Here is a 25113-nt window from a genome sequence, read left to right on the forward strand (position 1 = left end):
TGGTAAGGGATCCAAAATCACTAACAATTATTTATTTCATGAAAACTATTAATGACATCATTGTTTGCCAGGACATTAACAGTGAACTTGTGTCTCCTCTGCTGACTGGGTGGGTATTGCAATAGTATAATGTGACTTCATATATACCACGTTACATGTAATATAAACCTATCTCTTCACTATAGTTCCAAAAAACCTAGAAGAGGCTTTCAAAAACCCCAAGAATTTCAAAAAGAAGATTAAATGTTTTACTCTTTTGAAAGAATGCCAAGGAATTTAGTAAGTGATTATCACATGAAATAATCAGGTAAAGACATTTAAGAGATTTTGAAGCATTCTGATTCTGACTTAAATCTTATCAGAGTTTAAAACACAAATACAAACACACACACACACACACACACACACACACACACACAGAGTGAGCCATGTGGATACAGTCCATATGCAAGACTGCTTTTTTTTTTTAATATTCAGAAGCACAAGGACTTAGTTGACTTGCCCAAAGCCACATAACTAATGACTGTAAAAGCCAGAGGAAGACCCATGACTCCTGGCTCCAATTTCAATGTTTTCCATTACATGCAAAACCTTCCACCCATCAACTGTCAACTAATTTAACTGATCCATAAAGGTGCATCTATTACTACTTCTATCTGTATTCCCCAAACACAATTCAAATCTATCTTCTAGTTGTCAAACTTATGAGTAGTTCAGAAAAACAAAAATCCAGGTCCTAAAAGACCAAATTACTTTTCCTTCACAGTTAATGCAAATGTATCTTTTTATATGAAAAAATGAAGAAATAGTTCTCAAACTGTTTAATAATAATCAAAGTATGAGAGATGCTGTGAAGGCTAAAAAGAAATGCTCCACACCTTTAAAAAACAAACGTAGAGGTCTGCCTAACAGTACTTCTCTATTAAAAACAATCAAGTGTTTGGTAGTTTATCATAAGTGCTTAAATCTAAGTTATCCTAAAATGCTAAAATACAGTATGTCGGTCAATTTTGGCTTATACCCAAAGCATTTTCTCATTTGAACTGACATCCTGTTATTAAGAAAAATATGATTATAACCACGTAATTTCCTGAACATGAAGGGATCATTAGCTGGTAGATACTTAAAATAATTATTATTTTCCAAAATATACCTGACATGACTAACATAAGACTGTAGTTGGTTTATGAGTAAGATTTCGTATTTAATGTAAGAAAGAAACTACTACACTAAGAACTTGGGTATGAGGGAACAAAGTACGCAGCACAACTCTGAATGGTACTTTGTGTTTATTACATATTTGCATTAAATTATTAGCTGTGTATAAACTTGCTTCTAGAATTAAAAATACAATTTTAAATTTTAAAAACACACTTTCTTTGTTTTGTTTGTTTTAACAATTTGATTTACCTATACATTTTGTTGCTTTAAGAGCATGGGAGTACTTGCTAGCTATGTGACCTTGAACATGGTATGTAACAGCTATCTTATGGAGTTGAGAGGATCAGACTAAGCTACACACAGCGCTTAATTATCCTACCACATAACATGCATTCATTAAACGGTAACCATCATTATAATAATATTGCAGACACTCTTTCAAAAGCAGTGAGAATTAAGAAGATGAGAAAACTTGGAAGCTGATAAGCATTTCAAAGAATTTCCATTGTATTCATCCATAAATGACACTTAAGAGCAGCTGAGAAAATTCTCACTGACACAGTAGAACCCAGAATTAATTCCCAATCTTTCTAGCAATTCTAGCCATCGCATGGCAAAAATCTTTTGGTTTAAGGGCCTTTGACATTTTTGAATTTGCAGTAGAGAACAATGGGCACTACCTTCACAGGGTAGAAATAGTAATAAAATACTGAAAAGAATAAAATTTGACTCCTTTATTTTTTTAAAAGAATTTTAGCTTCTCATTACATGATCATTAGTAATCATGATTCCTTTTACTGACCTGTTAATAAAATATGTACTTGTTAATAAAATATGTACTTGATCATGACAAGTAAATTTAAGTCATTACCTGAATGTGGCACATCCTTTCAGACTTCAGAAACAGCAATGAATCTAAAAAATGGCACGTTCAGTGACAGGGCTGGCCTGTCAGCTCAGTTGGTTAGAGCATGGTGTTGATAACACCAAGGTCAAGTATTTGGATCCCCATGCTGGTAAAAATTTTTAAATTAAATTAAATTTTTAAAATGGCACATGAAAAAGAAAAGAATTGGGAACTTCTCTAGGGCTGCCAAATGCTATGAAAAGAGGACTATACATGTGTATTCACAGATGAGTAAGGGCATGCATGTATGTGCATGAGACCATTGTACACATATATAAAACTTTAAAGTTTAAAATCAAAATTATAAATTAATTCTAAATGGATTTTTGTCAATTTTCAGGTAAATTTCAGTATAATACATTGGATTACAGTAACTATAAGGTTCAAATTTAAAATAGGAAAGTAAAACCAGTTCCATGAAAAAAGATGCCAACTTTCCTACAGAGTATCCATGTTCAGTTGGCAAAGAAGTAAAAGTCAAACATGGGCTGGATATCAAAATACACATTCCGCTACATATTCCATGAAAAATCTGGATAATGGCAAGTTTCTTCATTTTGCTCACCTAATAAATCAAGATACCCACAGATTTCATGATATTCTTGATTTTTTTCTCCTATTGGTTTAACAATTGTGTTTCCTCACTTTAATTTAGAATTCTCCATTTTAAAAATTTCTATCAATATAATGACCTATATATCTCTACATATTACATTAAACTCAACCTTACTATTGTTAAGTTGTTCAAACTAACTCCCAGAAATTCTTTCTTTTCCAATTTGAGAGTAGCCCCAAATAAGGTTCTCATTTATCATAAAAGAAAAAATCTTAAATCCTAACATTACAGTCTTTTCTGGAAAGTTGTGGTTCAAAACAAAACAAACAGAAAAACCTCACCATCCCCGAACACAACGTCAAATATATTTTTATAGATGAAGGTATTTTTAGATAGAAGAGTTACATCTCAATCAGATCTACTGAGTTTTTCCTTTAAAATAAGTAATAGTTTAATATCTTCATTTCTAAAACCCTGAGATTGCAAAAGAAGAAAGCTGGAGAGAAGGAAGGGAGGAAGAAAGAGAAAGGGAAGGCCTACACTCAGGGAATGATATGAAGAAGAAACAACAACAAAAGATAAAACCAAGACAGAGGCAAAGGTATAAAGAGTTAGGACAGGAGTGCCAGAGAATTTTTCAGTTTTAAGAATAAAATAAAATAAAGTTGACCTCAAAAGGTTTACCTTAAGTCTTGTTGGAATAGAATTAAGAAAATGGGGTATGGAAAGTAAAGGAAAACAAAGAAAGATTAGAAAGTTGCAGTTTCAGACTTCTTGACAAAACTGGACTATACCGATTCAACCATATGATATTATTCATCAGAGTTCCATTTACTGTTTCTATGTGATTCTTTCAAGATAATCTGGAACTTAAATTTTATATTACACAAGAACTAAGTTTCTTCCCATTAACTTCAGTTTCTTTCAAGTGAAGGAAAGAAGAAAATAAATACCTAAAGAAAAGAACTATGTGAACACCTTAATTTATGTGTGCATAAATCACTTTTGGTTTATTGGAATGATTTCTGCTATTTCCCTGTAATTCCAACAAAATAAAAATAACTAAAAACTTTACTCCTAGAGTAAAATGAAGCCATGCAAACTATGTACACTAATACATCTAATGAAGATAAAACTTTAAACTATTTCCCCCCACTAACAGTATGCACTCGCTGGGCCAAAAAAAGGCAACTAGATTCTAACAGACGATTTTCTTAAACTGAAAATACACACACACACCCCTGCCCCCACACACAATTATTGTTAATTATGTATATGAGGATACTTCAAAAAGTTCATAGAAAAACAGAATTAAAAGATAATATAAATATTTCCATGAACTTTTTGAAGTACCCTCATATATATTTATGATTACATACTTGAAATCAGAAATTACCCATTTTTTAACCCAGTGGTCAAATAAATCTTCTTCTGTAAGTCAACAACACTAACCAAAATAGATTACATATTTCATTGTAAATTATACTTTTATCTCATGTTTTAAATTCATTTTATGAACTTTTACTAAAGATCTTTGAAGTATCATTAACAATCAAACATATTATTTCCCTTTTTAAACTAGCAAAAATTTAAAAATAGAATTTAACATCAGCAAAGGCTATTTTTGAAGCTATTATCTCCACTCAATTAAAAGATCTTTGAAGACTCAAACCATGTCTTACTCATCTTTGTTTTTACAATTCATACCATAGTACCTGGCATAGTAGGTACTCAAAGAGGTTATTTGGTTGATCAAATAAAAAAAAGACAATTTCATATTCCGTAAATGTTCATCTATTTGACTCAGTAATTCCACCTACAAAAAACTATCTTAAAGAAAGAACCTGGAATACTTGAATAAACAAAGATATTCAATGAATTTATTTTAAACTTGAAAAACTGCAAATAATCTAAACATCGGAAGTTAAGGAAATAGAAAGTAAATTACGGTTCATTCATACAATAGAATACAGTCATGAAGAAATATTTATGAAGAGATTCTGATGAAGAAAATGCTCATGATAAGATGTTAAGAAAAAAGTCCCACAAAGTAGATCTCAACTGTTTTAAAAATGCACTAAAAAATATTAGAGGTAAATATAAATAAATGGTAAAAGTGTTTTTTGCTATATTTTTCACACTGTCATGTTTATTTTAAAACATAAATAAGACAATAGTGCTTCCTGTTATTTTTCATTATTACTATAAATTTACCTGGTGAGTTCTGGGCAATACAATAAATGTACTCTTTTTGTGGAAAGATAAATAAGCAATAAATCATCAAGAGATCTCTACTTATATCTGGGTTGGCTCTTAGATTAATATGGACAAATCACAAACTTTAGAAATTACTTTTTAGATAAGTATCAATGAAGTAAAAGAGTCTGAAGGCAAATAAAATATCCTTTCATTACGTTAGACTAATAAAAAGCACTGGTTTTAACAGAATTGCTGCAAAATCAGCTTTTAAAACTTTTACTGAAAATGTTTGTTTGGAGGTTGGGGGTGAAGAGGAGAGAGGGACTAGAATTGGGACTCTGTAGCCAGACTGCCTGAGCTCAAATTCTGGCTCTACCACTTAGCAGGTATGTGGCCTCGCAGCAAGTAGCTAAACCTTTCTGTGTCTCAGTTGCTTCACCTGTAAAAGGGGGATAATGGTAATACCTCATAGGGCTGAATTAAATGTCCCATAATATCAATCACTTCTGTAGCATTATTAAAGAGAAACAAATCCAATAACACTGTTTTATTCTCACTATCTAGAACAGTGTACAAAATGGTGGTTGTAGCAAATGAAAAATCAAAGGAAAAAAAATTCTCTCAACTACTCATAATTTAGTTTCCTCATATCTCATTGTTCTTTTATCTTTCCAATCTTAAGTGAAAAATGAAAGCAATACCTTTCAGTATAAGTTAATGAAGCATAAGCAAGGTGGGGCTACTGTCCAAATTTCAGAATTAGCCAACGTCTGCCAGGCAATCATGGTGGGATACAGAAAAACATAACTAAATAGATAATTACTCTATAGCAGCACACTACAGCCAATCTTCTGAGAATACTACTGTATTTGGTGGCTCAAAGTATTAATTCCTCATTTAGTCTACAAATCTCAGTATGCAGTAAGGCTCCTACCTCCTCCATTCCCATGAAAATGTTCTGATAGAGAGTACCAATGATGTCAGCGATGACTACAATTGCTATTACACTGTATTATTACTGGCTCCTCTTCTCTACCCAATCCATTAACACCTACATGCCCCAGGGGTTTATTGTTGGTCCACCACTATTTTCCCTCTACAGAATTCTCAAGAATCTAACTACTACCCAAATAAAAAAGACTCCAGATATCTCCCCTGAGTTTTAAACTACTAATGATGACCCAATAAGCTCAGTATACTGAGCTAAACAAACTCAGTATACTGAAAACTAAACAAACCATCTTTGGTGGTTCTCCATTGCCTATAAAATCCAAGCCATCCTCCTTGATCTGGTTTCAACCCATAACTTCAGCCTCATCTTTTGCCATTCAGATTCATTTTTCTGAATGCCTACTAAAATAAAATTACCACCTAATATTTATGGAATGCACTACTCTAATAAGTTTATGTGATTAACTCACTAATCTTCATAGCAATCCCATAAAGTAGATGCTATTATCTCCATTTTATGCTGAGAAAAGTATCTTGCTTAAGCTAATAGGTGATGGAGTCAGTATGCAAACATACATCCTGTGCTCTTAACTTTATATAATTTTTTTTTATAAGTTCCTACATATGTCCAGCATTGTCCTGGGGATTCAAAGTGAACACGACAAACAAGGCCCATGCCTTCATGGGACTTATATTCTAGTAAGTGAGTAGAATAAACAAACAAAAAGAAGAAAAAACTTATTACAGATTATTAAAAAGTACCAGGAAGAATATAAACAGAATTTTAGAAGAGAAAATAAGGTGGACTCACTTAACAGTGATAAAAGAAGGTTTCTCAGGAAAAATGACTTTAAAGGTTAGACCTGAAGAATGAGAAGGTGCCAAACTCTGTAAAGAGGAAGGTTATACCGAGAAGGGTACTGGAAAACACAAAGACAGTGTTATGGACTAGACTGTGTCCCCCCAAAACTCATATGTTCAAGCCCTAACCTATCTGTGACTGTACTTGGGGATAGGACCTTTCAGGAGGTAAAGTTAAATGAGGTCATAAGGATAGGATCCTTATGTGATAGGACTGGTGTCTATATAAGAAGAGGAAGAGATACCAGAAATCTGTCTCTCTCTTTATGTGCACACAGAGGAAAGGCCATGTAAGGACACAGCAAGAAGGCAATTATCTACAAGCCAGGAAGAGATGCCTCAGTAGAAACCAACTCTGCTGGCCCCTGGATCTTGGACTTCCAGCCTCCAGGACTAAGAGAAAATAAATTTCTGTTGTTTAAGGCACACAGTGGTATTTTGTTATAGCAGACCAAGCAGACTAATACAGATGGGAAAGACCTGACAGAAACCAGTATGCTGGAATGTAGAGAGCAATAGAGATAATACATCAAAGACTCTTAAGCCCAGAGATGGCAGATGAACCTGAAATGAGATGATCAGGAAAAAAGCCCTGGGTACAGGGGTTTTAAGTTGGTTGATAACTGGTTTTGGAAATGCATGGTGTGGGTTTTTGTTCTCTCAGTGACCAGAAGTCACTAACGTATAGTAACAAGAGGACACTATACTCCACCCCGGAATACACAAAACAGTCCCACACAACAAAGAATTCCCAAAATGTTAACAGTGCCCTACTGAAGAACAATGGCTAATGGATATGTCTTGTTTACTCAGGAGACTACAGAAAACTAAGATTTGGCCTATTTTTGTAGTCCTTATATCACCAAGAACAGTTCTAAGCTAATTCTGGTGAATTAATAAATATGTGTTGTGCCTATGTACAAGGGAAAGTGTTGGATAATTTGGAGCATGGGCATGAATGAGACCTAGGACTAAGAGACACAGTACGGGAGATATGATACCTTATTTCATCAGACTAAGGCACCATCAGTTATAAGAGGCATCTTTTTATGTGTCACTAAGAAAGGAATAAAACCAAGTAAACTATGACATCAATTATAAGATACATCCTACTTTCAGAGTTATTAAAATATGAAAATATATATCTTAAATAAAAAAGAATATAAAAACAGCTAAAATACAAATTTTTGGAGAGGTCAAATAAAAGAGTTCATAGAAGGGATAAAATATATCCAGGTCTGATAATCAGGGAGTGCTTCACTCAGAAAGTCATATTTAAGCTGCGTCCTGAGGGATGAATAGCAGTAGGAAGTGCAGAGATTGAGGGAAGGAATATTTTCAGAAAGAAGGAATGCAAGAAGTACAAAATAGCAATAATAAAATAAAGAACGGCTAGAGAAAAATATTTAAAGAGGAACACTGTCACGAAGTTAAAAATACAGGAGTTAGGAAAACCTTGAATGCAGCTAGGCTAAAGCAGCTGAAATTGATTACATAGGCTTGAGGAATGATTCTCAAACACTTTTTCACCCCAATACATTTTAGGGCTATATTATACATCAAAAATATGGTTCACTCTAGCAATGATCCTCAAAGGTGGGAGATGAGAAAGGAGCAGAAGAGGTTAATTCTTGTGGTAGTAAAGTCTGAAAAAGCCCTCCAGAAGATCCTAACTCCTACCTCCACCCCACCCTGAAAAATCACTGCTCTATGCACTAGGGAGCCCCTGGAAAAATGTGAGTAGACAACTGATTCAGGTTACATTTTAGAAAAGGTAATCCAGCAGAATTGTGTAAAAATGAGTGATAATTAGAATAAAAACTGAGAATCTGCATAAGAAGCCAATCTTCCAAAGAGGTTAAACAAATCTGTATTAGCTTAGTGATGGTAGTATGGTGGAACTATTATAAGAAATAGGAAAAATAAAGAAAAAAAAAGGTTTAAGATACAGATAATAACCTCAAACAAGGACAAGTGTATTCTAAAATACTGGTAGGTCATTCAGGAGATATCTAACAGACACCCAAGATGGGAAAGAATGAGTTTAGGTCTGGAAAAAGAGATAAGAACATCACCCAAAAAGGGCCAGTTAAAGCCATAATTAGGATGAAGCTCCAAAAAGGAGGCAAGACAAAGTTTAGCAAACATCAACATTTTTTGAAGTAAATATGTATTAAAGCATTTAATTGCTTTCCTATAAGGATTTGTTTCTGTATCTTACAATAATGTTATGCTGATCCTCGTCACCACTAATTTTAACACTGTAAATTTGCACATAAAAAAGCAAAGCATTGTGGACATTAAGAACATGCTCAGGATCATATAAAGCAATACAAAAAACAGTTCATTAATTTCTAATCAGGTGTTAAAGACATTTAGAAATGGCACTTTTATATGTATAAACTTAGTCAAAAACAATAGTCCACACCTTTGAAAGCAGCACCTGAGAGCAACCAAGATATGATGTAATTAATATTTCAATTCCTAAATGGTTTTAGTATAAACATTTACAGCTATCCATTTGAATCTAAGAATAATTACAGTTAGATAACAGTATCAAACCATTTTCTCCTTAAAAAAATGTTTTTGAAGATACTGTGAATATTTAAAACCAATATTCTTAAATCAGGTATTTTTTCTAGTATTTTTAAAGTGTAAAGGCAATGTCATATGCAAAAAATGTGGTCACTCATGGGAAAAGAAAGAAGAAAATCTATAATTCTCTGGCATTAACACTTAAATGTGCTATAAGCACACCAAACAGCTTTAATTAAACTCTATTCATTTTAACTGTCCGTCTGACAAACTTCCCCCAAGAGTGATAGAGTGAGAGTTGGAGGGAAGAAAAGAAAGTAGGAAAAAAGGAAGAAATGGAAGGTGGAAATGAGAGAAAACAATAAAATGAAAAAAGAGGCAAGAAGAGGAGAGAAGCAACCTATTGGAACTAGCTAACACAGTAGAAATGGTAAAGATCATCACACTGCCCCAGAACAGATTTATTGAGCAAAGAGAACGATGTGTTTTTTTTTTTTTTGCTGGAAGCTGGGCATGATAAAGACTCTTGAAGATCATACAGGCTATTTAACTGTATAATAATGCAAGTATTTTTCTCAAAATACTTAGAAGTCAAAGGGAGCTGATAGGGAAGACAAAGGTCACCTGTTGGCTAAAGCAAACAGCACAAAACCTGCAATCTGTCTAAATGATTGGATGAAATGAGATGGCAGATATCAACTTGTCAAAACATGTTCTTGTGCTACCTTATGACTGCTTTCACATAAGCAAATTCTCTCAAAGGAAAAAAAAGGCCAAGCAATCTTCTAAAACTATATGTCCTACAGTAACACTACGGTTAAATTTATATATAGCAAGAAAAAGTTAGAAAATATATAAAATACCTCAGTCTGACCTTCATGGGCACTGGTCTCATGAGTAACTCGAATAGCCTGTAATAAGAATACAAGGTATTCATAAGAAGAAATGACTATACCCAACTTTTTAAATGAAAACAACAACAAAGCTAAATTTTAAGACATACAGTCTTGTGAAGAAACAACAAATCAGAGGAAATTTAGTAACAGTTCAATACTAGATATTAAAGAATGATAGATATCTGGGTAACCAAATGAATTGCTGTACTTTCTAACCCACAAATCTCTGAAGACTTAGAAAATTGAATATCCGATTATTTATAATTTCTGGGTGTAAGTAAGGGTCATTTAACTTAATTGTTAGAACTAACACTTAACACAAGTGAGCATCTCACAGATAGAGACTGAAGAAGCTTATCTCATCTGTCTCCAGGTTCCATGCTCCTCTGCAGCTCTGGCTGTATTTGTGCATAATCATGCAATTTCAGTTGGCAATTTAGAAATGTAGAGCAAAATGCATGCATTTATCAGAAGCTATAGAATTTGGTTTCCTGAACTTAAAAAAAATGTTTTTATAATACCCACTATTAGCAAAGATGGAAAAAAATGAGCACAACAGTAAATTATGGATGAAAGTACAACCTTTATGAATAGCAAATCAGCAATAAGTATCAAAGCCTTAAAAACATGCAAACTGTTTGATCTGGCAATTTCTCTTCTAGGAGTTTATATATTTACATATAAGTGCACATAATTATATATAATTAAGGATATCTGCAAAGATTTAGCTAAAACGATATACCTTGAAGTATTTTTTAAAATAGTGTAAAAGAGAGAAAACTATTAAATTTCAAATGATAATTTATTGGTTAAATAAAATACTATAAAATGGAAAGCTATGCAGCCATTAAATGATAATGTCAAATATATACTTACTGTTATGTAATACATTTGTGATAAATGAAAAAAGCAAGTTATAAAACAGTATTACAGTGTGATCAAACTTCTGTTGTAAAAAATTGTGTATATACTACCCATAAAAAATATTAATGGTAGCTACATCTCATTGGTGGGATTACTAGTGACTTTCATGTTATTTGTTTTATTTTTATGTAAAATAAAGATGTTTTATGAAATCTCCAGGTTTTTTGAAAGAAAAAAACAATTTAAGAGCTGACCAGTTAGCTCAGTTGGTTAGAGCACAGTGTTATAACACCAATGAATGTCACAAGTTTAGATATCTACACGGGCTAGTCACCAAAAAAAAAAAAAAGAACAATTAAAAATAATCAAAGTATATTGTAACACTAAACAACATGATAAAATCAATTAAATTATCGGACACAAACTCTGCACAAGGCATTGTTCTAGCTAAATAATTTGTATACCATACTGCTTCTAATTTTAAAGAACTTGCAACCTGCTTAATAATGTTATTAAAAAATAAAAAGCATTGAAGTAAAAAATTGATTTCAAAAATAATAAATTTTAAAAACTATTTTAAAACAGTTCTAAGAAGTGGTACAATCATTTAAAACTATACATGGTCTGGTTGTTACACTAACAAAATAGTTAGAATACAATCTAATGTCTGCCTTTAAACCTTTGTTTTTTCCTTTCATCTTCAGCCTGTTTCAAATTCCCAATGAAAGACATACAAGGTATTGCCAAGAATACATTTATGATAGGAAAGAAATGGTAAGGAATAGTCAATCATAAGGTATTTTATTAATTTGTAAATCAAACTGCTTTTATTGGCTCATTCAACTCTGGATGTAAAAGTAGCAATTTACCAACATTTGTGGATATTTCAGATAAAGTTACCCAAAATATACAAAAGGCTTTTCTTAAGGGACACAATCAAATCCATAATTGCTCAAAACTATAGTTTCAAAACAAACCCCAAACAGAATCTACAAACCCACAAAATTTTGCCCACATATGAAATCAAGACAGAAAGAAGGTACTGACGTCATAGTTCTCCAGGTATCTGGCTCGTTCTTCAGGGCTCATTGACACTGACTCCTCCAGGAATTTTTTCAAGGTTGATCCAGATTCTGAAAATATCAAAGAAGATAATATTGAAAAGGCTTGATATCACAAAGAAACTGATATATGAAAATACTAGAAGCATGCTAGTTAAATGATAGATAAAATCTTTTCATTGGTAAGTTAAGAATATAAGAAACTTGGGATAAATGATAAGTTTTAAGCTATTTGTTGAACCTCTGTTTATCACTAATATAAAAGAATGGGAAGGATTAATATTTCTTCTAACAGTACGTACGTTCTCATTACAAAAGAAGGGCGGAAATGCTTTATCTTAGTTTGAAAGAATTAGAGCACCACCTACTGCTCAGTGAAATCACATTACATCTTAAGGCGCAAAAATAGCAGTAATGAAAATTTACCAAAGTGCATCTTATCTTTATTGTTTGCAATAGCATGAATCAGTCCAATTGTTCCACAGGCATTGCTGATTGTCTGCTTCATGAAATATACTGATGATGTAACATCCTGTCCCTGAGATTTTATTTTTTCCTCTTCCTCTGTTCTGAATACTTCATACTATTGGGGGAAAAAAAAAAGTCAACAGTCTACATGTGGAAAATAACATTAGGTAAAAAAAAAAAATACAAATGACAAAACATTTTCTAAAAAAGGAAAGGTCTAAAGTAAAAGAATCAATTTATCACCTACCAGACAAAAGATGGAAAAAAGAATAGTAGTACTCAGTGATGGTAAGGGTATCGGTGAAAAGGTATTTTCACATGCTACTATTAAAAGTATACATTTGTACAAATATGCTAAAGGGCACATATTACGGCACATATTAATGGAATACGATAAGGCATTTTAAGAAGAATGAAGTAGATATTTACATTCTGACTTAGAAATCTGTCCAAGATTATAGAATGGTTATAGGTCAGTATACATTACTATGATTTCCATTTATGTTTTTAAAATATTTACTTTATATATGCATTGAGAAGTCTGAAAGAATATGCAAAAACTCAACAGAGGTTAATTTTGGGCCTAGATTTTACTGGAGAACTGTCAATCAGAGTTTTACATTATTATACTATTAGTGCAAAAATATTTTTCCTTTTTGAAAATCGTATTATATAAATAAAATCCACACAATATTTATAACTGTAGGATATTCACAACCAATATTCACCATTATCTATAGTAACTGGTTATAAAAGCAATATAGTATAATAATGAATGTCAAAAGTATGGGCTCTACAGTTGACTGCCTGGGCCCACAACCTGGCTGATTCATTAGTTGCATGACTTTCAGCAAATTACTTAAGGTGTCAGTTTCCTGACTGTAAAAGGGGTTAAAAATATTAAAGAGGTTAATAAGTGGGGAGAAGCGGGGGGGAAGAAAAGAGAAAGATGATTTCATGGTTTATTTTGTTTAATAATTTTCAGATTCCAGCACAGTGGGGATCAGAAAACTACAGCCCACAGGGCCAAATCTGGCCCACTGCCTGTTTTTATAAGTAAAATTTTATTTATGTATTGTCTATATCTGTTTTCAAGGCAAAGTTGAATAGTTGCAACAGAGACTCTAAGGGCTGCAAAGCCAAAAATATTTACTATCTGGCCCTTTACAGAAAAATTTTGCTGATCCCTGCAATAAAGAAAACAAATGATTTCTACAGAAAACCAAGAATTAAGAAACTGCTTCTAACAACAAATATACCTACAATTTAAAAAATGAATTGTATGAGGGCTGGCCTGTGGCTCACTCGGCAGAGTGCAGTGCTGATAACACCAAGGCCACGGGTTCGGATCCTATATAGGGATGGCCGGTTAGCTCACTGGTTGAGCGTGGTGCTGACAACACCAAGTCAAGGGTTTAGATCCCCTTACCGGTCATCTTTTAAGAAAAAAAAATAAAAAATAAAAAATAAAAAATGAATTGTATGAATGTGCTTCTAAATCAAAATTTTAAGTAACATTTGCAATATAAACCAACATTAATTCATTCATATAAGTTCAACTGATAAAAACCATTGAAAGGCTCAGTATATGAAGGTCTTATGCTGAAATGTTTATACAGTTCTATGGTTTAGTTTGTTGTTTAATATTAACATTCCTTGTTGACAAAGCAAATAAGACTTGTTAACTTCTCAAGATTTAATGTTTAGAAAAAAATCCTAAAATGCTACAAAGCAAGTATAGGAAAAAAGTAAATATGGCAGATCAAAGCAAAAAACACAAAGTAAAGAGACATAAATATCAAAAAGAAATAAATTTATAGTATCTTTATCTATGATTCACTGGCTGGTAAGCACTATTATAAAGAACACATTCAAAACACCATCATTGGCTTTACTTAAAGAGTAATGAGATATCCATGATAGTTCCCTTGCTAGTAGTTTTCTTAAGTCATTCCCAGCTACATATTCAATTTCTAAATTAGAACACAGAAGACTGAAACACTTTGTATCTCCTAAAAAATGCACGAAATATCCTCTGAATGACTATGTAATACTCATTTGTCACTTATGATATTCATATGACATTTATGTCATATGTAATACTAATATGTCTGAAACAGGGATCTACCAAACTGCTTAAGAGTCATCAAAAAGTGGCAGATGTCACTTATATTCTTTCTATAAGTATGGATACTTACAAGAACACAATTTTAAAGTATGTATGTAAAGTATCTATACTTACTTACATACATACTTTAGAATTGTGTTCTTCCTAGCAATAAGCTCAAGTTCTAATGATCTTCAGTTCTGCTGATCCACTAAATGAAGAGGTCCTATTGATAATAACATGGTTTTTTAATACTGACTCACTAAATGAAGGAGATCAAATCCAATTTATTCTGTACAAAAAAAAAAAAAAAAGGAAGTCATAAAAACCAATGGTTTGGGAAATTTCTAATTCAAACCACGAACTCATATTTGTTTCACATCAGCTAAGAAAGCATAAGCTTTAAGCAACTGATTTTTTTTTCAATTCTTTACTGCTCTTTCTTCTACAAATTTCAGGATAATCACAACCTCACCACTAAAAACAGAGGTTTGGTTAACACTGGTAATCACAAAAACTTTCTAACTTAAATTCCTATCAATATTATGAATACAAAATGTGAAAAAATACCATTTCTTTTATTAAATAATTTGTTTTGTACAACCTTAAGTATAAGAGAGAAAAATTTCAATATTATTTATTTAATCTCAAACTGAGGCTATTTAGTTATGGCACAAAAAAAATGATCCAAGAATATGTAGGACTGAGCAAAGCCTAATTCTTAATTTCTGTGAGATTTGGCTCCATTTATTTCTGAAGAATAGGATGACCTAAGCATGTATATGCCAAATCATCAACACCTCATTTCTCTCACATTTTCCCAAACATTTCCTCATTTTTTACAACTACTATTCATCCTATTATTTCTAAGTTTAAAAATAAAAATCAGAAATATATAGACTCACCAGCTATTTTTAAATGTACTTAAAAGTTCTAGCTCTACTATACACACACACGCACACACACACGAGCATGACAGCATTCTAGAAGAATTGAAATATGGAGATTTGAATTTAAATACTGAGATCTAGGAATAACTATTTATAATTTCCAAAACATCCTAACAAAGCCAATTAACAGTATTTAAGCTTAGTGATTCCCACCCAAATCAAGTCTATTTTGAAAATAATGTAACCCATGTCATCAGCTTTCCTACCTCCTTTAAAATAAGCAAAGGAGATTTCTTTTTACATATAGAAAAAAATTTGTGTATTTTTTATATTGAGATAATATTGAATGAATATTCTTTATTCATGTATTTTCTAATACAGATTTAGGATTATTCTACTGCTTAAATTTCTAGAGTACATACATCAAAATGTGATTAAATGTTACCTCATAACACAGTTGAAGCAAACTAATATTTTATTAAAAAAAAAATACCCAAGCTTAAAAGACTAACCCAGAGCTTTACTGTCAATTTATAAATCAAATCTAAATATCATCTCTTTAATAAAACATTTTTAAGATTTCCTCACTGTCTGGACTGCCTGATTTTATGCAAGAGGAGGACCATTTGTTCTTAAAAATTCTATTTTTAATTCAATAATGAAAACTACTTTATATTTACCAGAAACTTTATATCTTAGCTAACAATTACCTTTTCTGTAATAGGGAAGAGAAGTAACACTGCACACACTGGTCTTGGTACCATGCTAAGGAGTTCAGGATCCACTCCATATACATCAACAAATTGCCAGTTAGGATGTAGACCTAATTGTTGGAGAAACTAGTAAAATTAAAAAAAAAAAAAAAAGTAGAATGTTAACTGGTAAAAGAAATACCAGTAGAATGTTAACATGGAAATAATCAACAAGTATATACTATGTACCTAATGCATATAAGGAAATGTAATACAAATTATTACTGATGTTCAATAAGAATGCAGAAAGCAACATATATCAAAACATCACATTGTACACCATAAATATATGCAATTTTTATTTGTCAATTATACCTTAATAAAGGTGGGGAAAAAAGAATACATTAAAGCAATTTTTCCATGAACAGGGTGGGAAGAGATAGCAACTTATTTATATCACATAACAAACACTTAAAATTCAAAACATAAAAAGCAAAATTCCTTTTTCAAGTCTATTACTTTGAGACTGAATGTAAGCCAGAACTTTACCAAATACATACAAGTTGGTTTGGTTGATATGTTGAATTCATTTCTAGCACTTGCTTTTTAAGAAGATGCACCAAAGTTCTAGTAAATTATTAATTTAGTGAAAGACCAACACAGTTTATCCTACTTACCAAAAATAATGCCTGATGTTTAAAGAAAGATAGATAGCTAAGAATTATATCAATGGACAAAGAGCCAAAAAAAATCCAAATTACCTGTGCAAACACAAGAAAATGCTTGATATAGCAAGTAAACCACTGGCTTCCTGACCTCTAGTATACAATGAAACCTACTCTCAACTTCATTGCCTCTCTGGCAAAAGAAATGTAACAGATTACTGGTTTTTTAAAACTCATAATTTCATTTCAAATAAAATGTCAGACTTTAACCTATCACATAGAGAAAAAAGAAAAAATAATAATGAGAATGGTGCCACTTCCAGTGGTCTTTAATTAGCTGCTCAGGGCAACAAGAGATTCTGCCTTGTTACTAATTTATTAATATGTGAATTATGACATAAGTTATATTTGTCTAGTAATTGTTTGATATTACTACCAGTAAGAGTATATGAGTAGTAACTGCTAGATGAAGAACTAGGAGAATAACTAATAGTTAAATGAGAAAATGGCAGCTTGAAAACTAGTAATAATGAAATTTAATGGAAATTGAGTAAAACATAAAACAAAAATGAGATTATTTAAGTACAGAATGCGGAAACACTAAAAACGTTCTATGTGGGGATTAAGAATAAAGGGGGTTGACTTCACTGCAGGCTCAATATGTACTAACTACAAAATTGTCAACAAAGGTGACGCAATGCTAGTCTGCTTTAAAAGAAGGTTCATTCAAGATAATGTAGTAATAGCCACTGTACTCAAAATAGATTATTCAACATGGATTATGATACCAGCTCTGGGAGGGATATTTTATGAAGGCCAATGACAAAGGGAATAAAATCCAAAGGAAAGTGACCAGGAATGATAAGGTTTTAGAAGACATTATAGCTGGAGAATCTGGGCATGTTCATAGAAGAATTAAATTGTCATGATCCCTGTCTCCAGATATTTTTAGTAATATCATGGAAGAGCAATTAAATTTACTCTGTATGGTTTCAATGGGAGGACGGACGAAAACTTGGAGGAAGTTACGGAAAAGAAGATTTTGGTTTAATAAAAAGAAATATAATTCTTCTAATTATATTATATATTATTCTCAGCATTATAATAAAAAATTAAACCTTACGAGATAGAATATTGCTCATTAAAATATTCAGGCAAAAGATTCATGACCACATTAAGGATAATTTGGGGAAAGATTTTCTGCAACAGGAAAGTAGCTTTACCTTCATAAGATCTATTCATTTTTCCATTCAATAACTATTTATTGGGAGCCCAAGGGCCAGGCACCATTCTTGGTACTTAAGATTTGTCCCTGCTCTCACAGAACTTACATTCTAGAGGTAAGATACACATGATAAACAAGTAAACATATAAGAAACAAGATAATTTCACAAGGTGGTATGTTTTATAAAGAAAATAAAACAAGACAGGACAGTACAGATTTGGAGGGGATACTTTAGATGTGTAATCAAGAAAAGACTCACTGAGGAAGTGATCTGAAGTTGAGCCACAAACAAAAAAGAATCAGTCATGAAACAACCTTGAGTAGAATGATTCAAGCAAAGGATGAACAAGTGCAATGTCTCTGAAGCAGGGATGGGCTGACATTTGAAGACTGCAGCACAGCATGAATGGGACATTGTTGGGCAGTACCTCCTTATACAGCCACAGTAAGTCTGAATTGTATTCTAAGAACAAACAGTGGAAAACCATTACAGTATTTTAAGCAAGGAGTCACAAGATGTGATTTGCATTTTTATAAGACCACTTTGGGTATATACAGATAATAGAGTTGGAAGAGTTGTCCCCATAAAACTCATGCAGAAATTTGATTCTCAATGTGGCAATGTTGGAAACTGACTGAGTCATGGGGGCAGATCCTTCATGAATGGATTAATTCTATCCCTAGGTGGGGGGATTAATGAGTGAGTTCTCACTCTATTAGTTCCCGAGAGAGCTGGTTGTTTAAAAGACCCTGGCACCTCCCCCATCTCTCTCTCTCTTGCTTCCTCTTGCCATGTTATCTGCTTGTATCCACCAGCTGCCTGCTGATTCCCGCCATGAGTAGAAGCAGCCTCAGGCCCGTGTGAGATGCAGCTGTCCCAGAATCATAAGCCAAATAAACCTCTGTTCTTTATAAATTACCCAGTATTTCTGTTATAGCAACACAAATAGACTAATACAATGGAGAATAAATTTTAAGGAGGCAAACGTAAAAGCAGAAAAACTATTTAGGAGTCAGCTTCAATTGTCCAAGTTAGAATGATGGCGGCTTGGGTGGTGGTATTAGAAATGGAGAAAATTGCCACACATGGGATAAATTTTGAAAGAAGAGTCTGCAAGAGGGTAAAAAATATATTAAAAAATAGCAAGCATTCATGGAGTGATGCTTTGTTCCATACATCATTGTACATACTTTACATGTTATTGAATCCTCACAACAATCTTAACAAGATTAGGAGAGGTTATAAGAAATCAACAAACTGAGGTACAAAGAGAGTAGATAACTGCCCATGGTCTCAGAGTTGGTAGATGGCAGAGCAGACATTCTAACCTAGGAAATCAAATCAAAAAGCTACAGCCTCTTCAAAACTACACAGTCAGGGAGAAGAATCAATGACACTGACTTGAACATTGGAAAGACAGCAGTGTGCATGGGAGACTGGGAAACAAATGGATTTGGGGAGATGTGGGATGATGTAAACCAAGATTTCTTTTCTGGCCATGTTAAGTTTGAGGTATCTATAAGACATGCAGATGCAGATATCAAAGAGATAGTTGAATGTACAATTTTGTAATTTGGTGAAGTGAGAGGTTAGAGGAACTTGGGGTCATCTATGTGACTAGTGATGGTATTAAATGTACACAACAAACAACATCACTAGAGAGAGAATGCACATAGAAAAGATTAGCAGTTTAGGACAAAACTCTAAGGAGCCCTTAGAAATTGGAAGGAAGATGATCTAGCAAAGAAAAATCTAAGAAGTAGTCAGGGGAATAGGAGGAAAACCAGGATTATCACAGAAGCCAAGAAAAGATAATGTTTCAAGAAGGATGGCTGATCTACCAAATACTGCTGACAGGCCAAAAAATATGGTGACAGAAAAGTGACCTCTGGATCTGGCAAAGCAGCAATCATTAGTAAATCTGACAAAAGTAGTTATTATAAAATGGATGGGATATAAACAAGCTAGATAGGAGTGAACACAGAAGAGAATAGGAGATGAGGTAGTAGCGACAGTAGCTATGGACAATTCTTTCTTCAAGGAAAGTTTACAAGGGAAACAGACAATGCAGTAGCTAGAGGACAACACAGTAATGTATGTTTATGGCAATAATCCAGCATATGACCTCTAATTGTTTTTCTAACTCTAAGCATTTAGGCTAAATAGAATAGTTATGTTAAAATAAATTTATTTACCTTTGGACATTATGCTAGAAAATATTTTGCCTCCTCAATAAAATCACAATTAAGGATATTTCTATTACTCTAAGTCCTACCTATGGCATGACAAAATATCCTTACTAGCTAATGTCTAACAATTAATACTGATCTTCTTAAAGTAGAAATGGGTTGACCATTCTTACACACTAGGCATCATTAGGGCATAAAACAGTATTTGCTCAAACAGATTTAATAACACATGCAATTACAAGATGGTAACAGAGTGAGATCAAGATCGAGTAAAAGTCCTATGATTCTATTAGGTTGAGTTAATAAGAGAGGGTAGGGATGGATTTTGTTGTTGGGGTTTATTAATTCTTTAAATTCTAAGTCAGTTAATTAAATTTCTATTCATTTTCTATTCTGGGTTTTGCCTTCAACTCACAGAGAACAAAGAAACAACCACAAAAATTTTGGTTAAAATCAACAACTTCTTAGATACTTGCTCATTCTCCCACTAAAAACATATTATTCCTATAATAAATAAATTTAAAATAAAGCATGCGAGACACAGTGTACAATCATAGACTAAAAAACATCTTTCCTTTGCTTATGTCACCTCACAAAGGCCTCCTGTCACTCTAACCAACCTATTAAGTTTTCCCCAATGGTCTCAATCACAGCACCCTGTTAATTTTTTTCATTGCATTTAAACAATCACTAATGATGTGTGTGCTTACTTGTTTACTGTTTTCCCACTTGACTGAAATGCAGAAAACCACGAATATTTTAATCACCAAAGAATAACCAACTACTGTTCAAACAAGTGGTATTATAAAAGGTATGCCCAAATATCACTTAATTAATGTGAATGAGTGAATGTGTTTTATAGTTTATAAAGATCACCTAGGAACAAGTTCCAATAGCAGCTGAATCACAGAATATGATTCCAGTTATACAAGCTTATATCTCATTAAAACAATAATTATCACCTAAAAACAGTTTTGTTTTTTAGTCTATTGATATGGTTAATTGCATTGACTTTTGAATGGTAAACCATCTTTGCAATACCAGGATAAACTGCTCTTGGTCAGGATTTATCACCCTTTTTACATTTTTTCAATTTGCTCATATTTTGTTGAGGATTTTTACATCCATGTTCATGAGGAATTGGCCTGCAGTTTTTCTTGGAATGGCTTGTCTGGTTTTCACGTCAGGGTAACGCTGGCCATAAAATGAGTTGGGAATTGTCTCCCTTCTTTTATGTTTATGTAGAATTGGTATTGTTTCTTCCTTAAACGATCATCTCAAGAGATGCAGAAAAATCATTTGAGAAAATTCAACACATTCATAATAAAACCTCTCAGCAAACTAGGAAAGAAAGGAAACTTCCTTAGCCTAACGAAATAGCATCTACCGAAAGCCTATATATAGCTAACATACTCTATGGTGAAAGATCAAATGTTTTCCCCCTAAAATGGGGAACAACATGAGATGTACCTCTCTCCATACTATTCAACATTGTATTAAAGGCCCGAACTAGTGAAAGAGGGCAAGAAAAAGAAATAAAGGCACACAGAAAAGAAAGAAACAAAACAGTCACAGAAAACATAATTGTCTATATAGAAAATTACAAAGCATCTACAGAAAACAGGAAGTAGGACTGGTAAGTAAATTTAGCAAGGCAGCAGGATACAAAGTCAACTATTAAAAATCAGTTATACTTCTATTCATAGCAATAGAAAACTAGAAATTGAAATTTTAAAACAGTACCATTTACTACAGCACCAAAAATCATTAAATACCTAGCAAAATATCCAAGATATAAATGCTGAAACAAAATAAGTACAATAAATCTAACAAAATATCTTCCAGATATACATGCTGAAACTACAAAACACTGATGAAAGAAATCAAAGACCTAACTAAATGATGAAATGTACTGCCTTCATGAATTACAACACTCAGTATTGTTAAGTTAATTTTTCCCAAAATACATCCATAGATTTAACACATTCCCTACCAAAAATCACAGCATGGGTTTTTGTAGAGACAGATAAGCTGATTCTAAAATTTATATGAAAAGGCAAAGTAACTAGAAAGAAATAAACAATTTTGAAAAAGAACACAGTTGGAGGATTCATACTATTTGATGTGAGGTCTTTCTATAAAATGACGGTAATCAAAATGGTGTAGTACCAGTGAAAGAACACACAGATCAATGGAACAAAAAAGAATCCAGGTATTTGGTAAACTGATTTTTCACAAAGGTGTAAAAATAGTTTGGTTTAGGTCTGAAAGAAATATGCTTCTTTCCTACAGCACTAAATCAGAAATTGCAAATACTGATTTCTTCAGCCTTAAGATTTTTCTCTGTACAAAGGGGACAAATATGTGTTAGGGAAAAAAATGAACACCAGATTTCGAAGGTGAGAAAAAAGAAAATTAACATCCATTGGAAAAGTCACCATAAGAATAATATAAAAGATACATTCTGGGTTTTAAGCTTTGTATATTTCTAGATTACTAAAAAGTCAGGGGAATAACCGTCATTTCAAAAGCATATAATAAACCTGAACAAGAAGGTAAAGGGGTTTACAGCTTACATCAAGATAAAGCCTAACTATCTACTTTCTTTATATAAGGAACTTGCTATAAGCTTTGAAAACCAAACAACATTTTTTTTTTTTTGTCTTTTTGTAACCGGTAAGGGGATCTCAACCCTTGGTGTGGTGTCCTCCGCACCGCGCTCAGCCAGTGAGCGCACTGGCCATTCCTATATAGGATCCGAACCCGCGGCGGAAGCACCGCTGCGCTCCCAAGCGCTGCACTCTCCCGAGTGCGCCACGGGGCCGACCCCAAAACAACAATTTAAGTACACAATGAATACTCCTTGTTAATGACAAGGACCATGGGGGGGGGGGGCGTAATTTCATACGATAAACCAAGAGAGCAGTAACTAGCTGTTGAGAATGAAAAAACAGGATAAGACGAGATACACCTGAGCAAATCAAAAGTTTATACCTGATAACACCCACTGTTCTTTAAATCGAGTACCTGGGAGATGTTCCCTCTTCCCTCCCCAAACCCCAACTTCCAATACCCAAAACGAAGTTTAAGGGTCGTAGGTGGCAAAGAATAGAGTGGAAACTATTAAGCTGTATGGTATGAAAGCAACTAAATTTCCAGTTTTAAAAGACTGGAAGAGAAAGGGGGCGTGGCGGGGAGAAGTAACTTGATGGGGCAAGAGAAGATGACTGGAAGATGATTTCATAGTGCAGGAGGTGTATGAAATTACAAGGACTGGGTGGGCGAGTTAACAAAGCTTCGAGTCACAAGTGTAGGCAAATTAGTCACCCAGAGGTACAGGGTGGGAAAAATCATGGAATCGGCACTAGTAGGAGGCAAAACGAATAGGGAAAAGAAATAGGAATACGGGATGAAAGTCCCTCAAACCTCAGACCGGAGGCCCCAGGAAACGTGATGACCCGGGATGGGGACCAGGGAAGGGGCTGAGGCAGCTGGGAGCATCACCAGGAGCCAGGTGGCAGGGAGACAGCCGTGAAAGGGGAGGTGCCGCCTGAAGCAGAACAAGAGAGACCCTCAAGGAATTAAATCCCGGAATCCGGAGGAGCGTAGACGTGAAAGAAGCTGACCGCGAAAGCAGAAAAGACTCCGGGGTCCGCAGCGACAGACACCTCACTCACCTGGTTGGTGACCTGAAAACCAAACACAGAACACGATTTAGAACCAAACTGCCGCGGTCCAGCTGCAGCAGCCCGAATCCCTCCGCCCCTGGCCGCGGCCCCAGACCGAGACGCACTCACCTCAGGATTGGCCTCCAGTGGCAGCCAGCGATGCCGACCCTCCATGGCCGCTCTGCCCAGCCCCTCTCGGCTCTGACGTCCGCCGCCGCCGCCGCTTCCGCCCCCGCGCGCCTTGACCTGGGACCTTCCAACCCACCGCCCCGCAAGAGGGGTGCCGAAGGACAGAGTAGAGCTTAACAACCCCCTATCCCCTCTATAGCTCACTGCAGAGCCACAAGTTGTCTTATAGTTTCAATTAATATACAGTCGAAGAGGGAAAATATAGGGCTACTTCTCTATTTAGCAAGAAAAACAGAACCTGAATCCACAGCCCGCTCCCCTCACGCTTGGACTCTCCCTATCCAAGCCGAGCGCTCGCGTTCTGCGCTTGCGCCACGCTCTGGTCTGGGACCGCATGCTTGCCGGCGCCCTTCCATTCTTGCAGTGTCAGCCGGAGGCGCTAGGGGACGCGTCGCTGAGTACTATTCTGCGAGAGAGGGACCAGGTTGCTACCTGTCAGAAGACAGCAGGGCCAGAGGACGCCCTCTAGTCATGGCCCTGTCGCTCCTTTGTCAGGGTGCAGAAGTGATGTATTGGCCTTGTGTGCTATGGGGGGGGGCATTTCTATATATATCTATTCAGTCCGTTTGACAAAAAATGTCGAGTACCTACTATGAATCAGACACTGTACTACGTGTTGGGAACACAAAGCTGAGTTCACTGAAGAGTAGAGGGGGTGCACGAGAGAATAGAGAATCACCATGAAGTATGGTTCGTTTGTGGTAGTGATAGCATGAGGTGTGCTGGAATTACAGAGAAGTGCAACTAACGGGGGAAGTGAGTGTCCAGAAGGCTTCTTGGAGAAAGTGGATTCCTGGACTGAACCCAGGCAGAGAGGAGGGTGCTCTGAAGAAGGGAAAGTACATTGTGGCTGCGGAGCCTGCGAGAGTAATGAACACTGGTTAGAGGTGATGCTGGAGAGATAATCAGGGGCAACCCTATCAAGACATCTGGGCCTCATCCTCAAAACAGCAGGGAACCACTGAAGAATTTTAAACAGGATTTTTTTCTCTCCTCCACCAGACTGTAAACTCCAGGAAGCCAGCAGC

At 34.4% G+C, this 25113-nt stretch overlaps 1 protein-coding gene across 4 annotated transcripts in view; it reads right to left on the reverse strand.

The window, feature by feature from the left end:
- The window catches only part of UCHL3 (ubiquitin C-terminal hydrolase L3), a 41576-nt gene extending 17452 nt beyond the window's left edge, over positions 1-24124 (reverse strand). For 2 of the 4 annotated variants that reach the window (XM_063102969.1, XM_063102967.1), the window contains exons 1-6: positions 24026-24124; positions 23906-23917; positions 16167-16295; positions 12418-12574; positions 11978-12063; positions 10034-10081 (exon numbers count right to left, since the gene is read on the reverse strand). In XM_063102969.1, the coding sequence (XP_062959039.1) occupies positions 10034-10081; positions 11978-12063; positions 12418-12574; positions 16167-16295; positions 23906-23917; positions 24026-24070 (477 nt within the window). In that variant the 5' untranslated portion in view covers positions 24071-24124. Of the gene's footprint in view, positions 1-10033; positions 10082-11977; positions 12064-12417; positions 12575-16166; positions 16296-23654; positions 23875-23905; positions 23918-24025 lie in introns of those variants that run through there. The other 2 variants (XM_063102965.1, XM_063102968.1) reach the window with 2 other exon arrangements.
- Positions 24125-25113: the final 989 nt, after the last annotated feature.

The sequence above is a fragment of the Cynocephalus volans genome, chromosome 7, assembly GCF_027409185.1.
Source record: "Cynocephalus volans isolate mCynVol1 chromosome 7, mCynVol1.pri, whole genome shotgun sequence".
In the NCBI taxonomy this organism is placed as follows: Eukaryota; Metazoa; Chordata; class Mammalia; order Dermoptera; family Cynocephalidae; genus Cynocephalus; species Cynocephalus volans.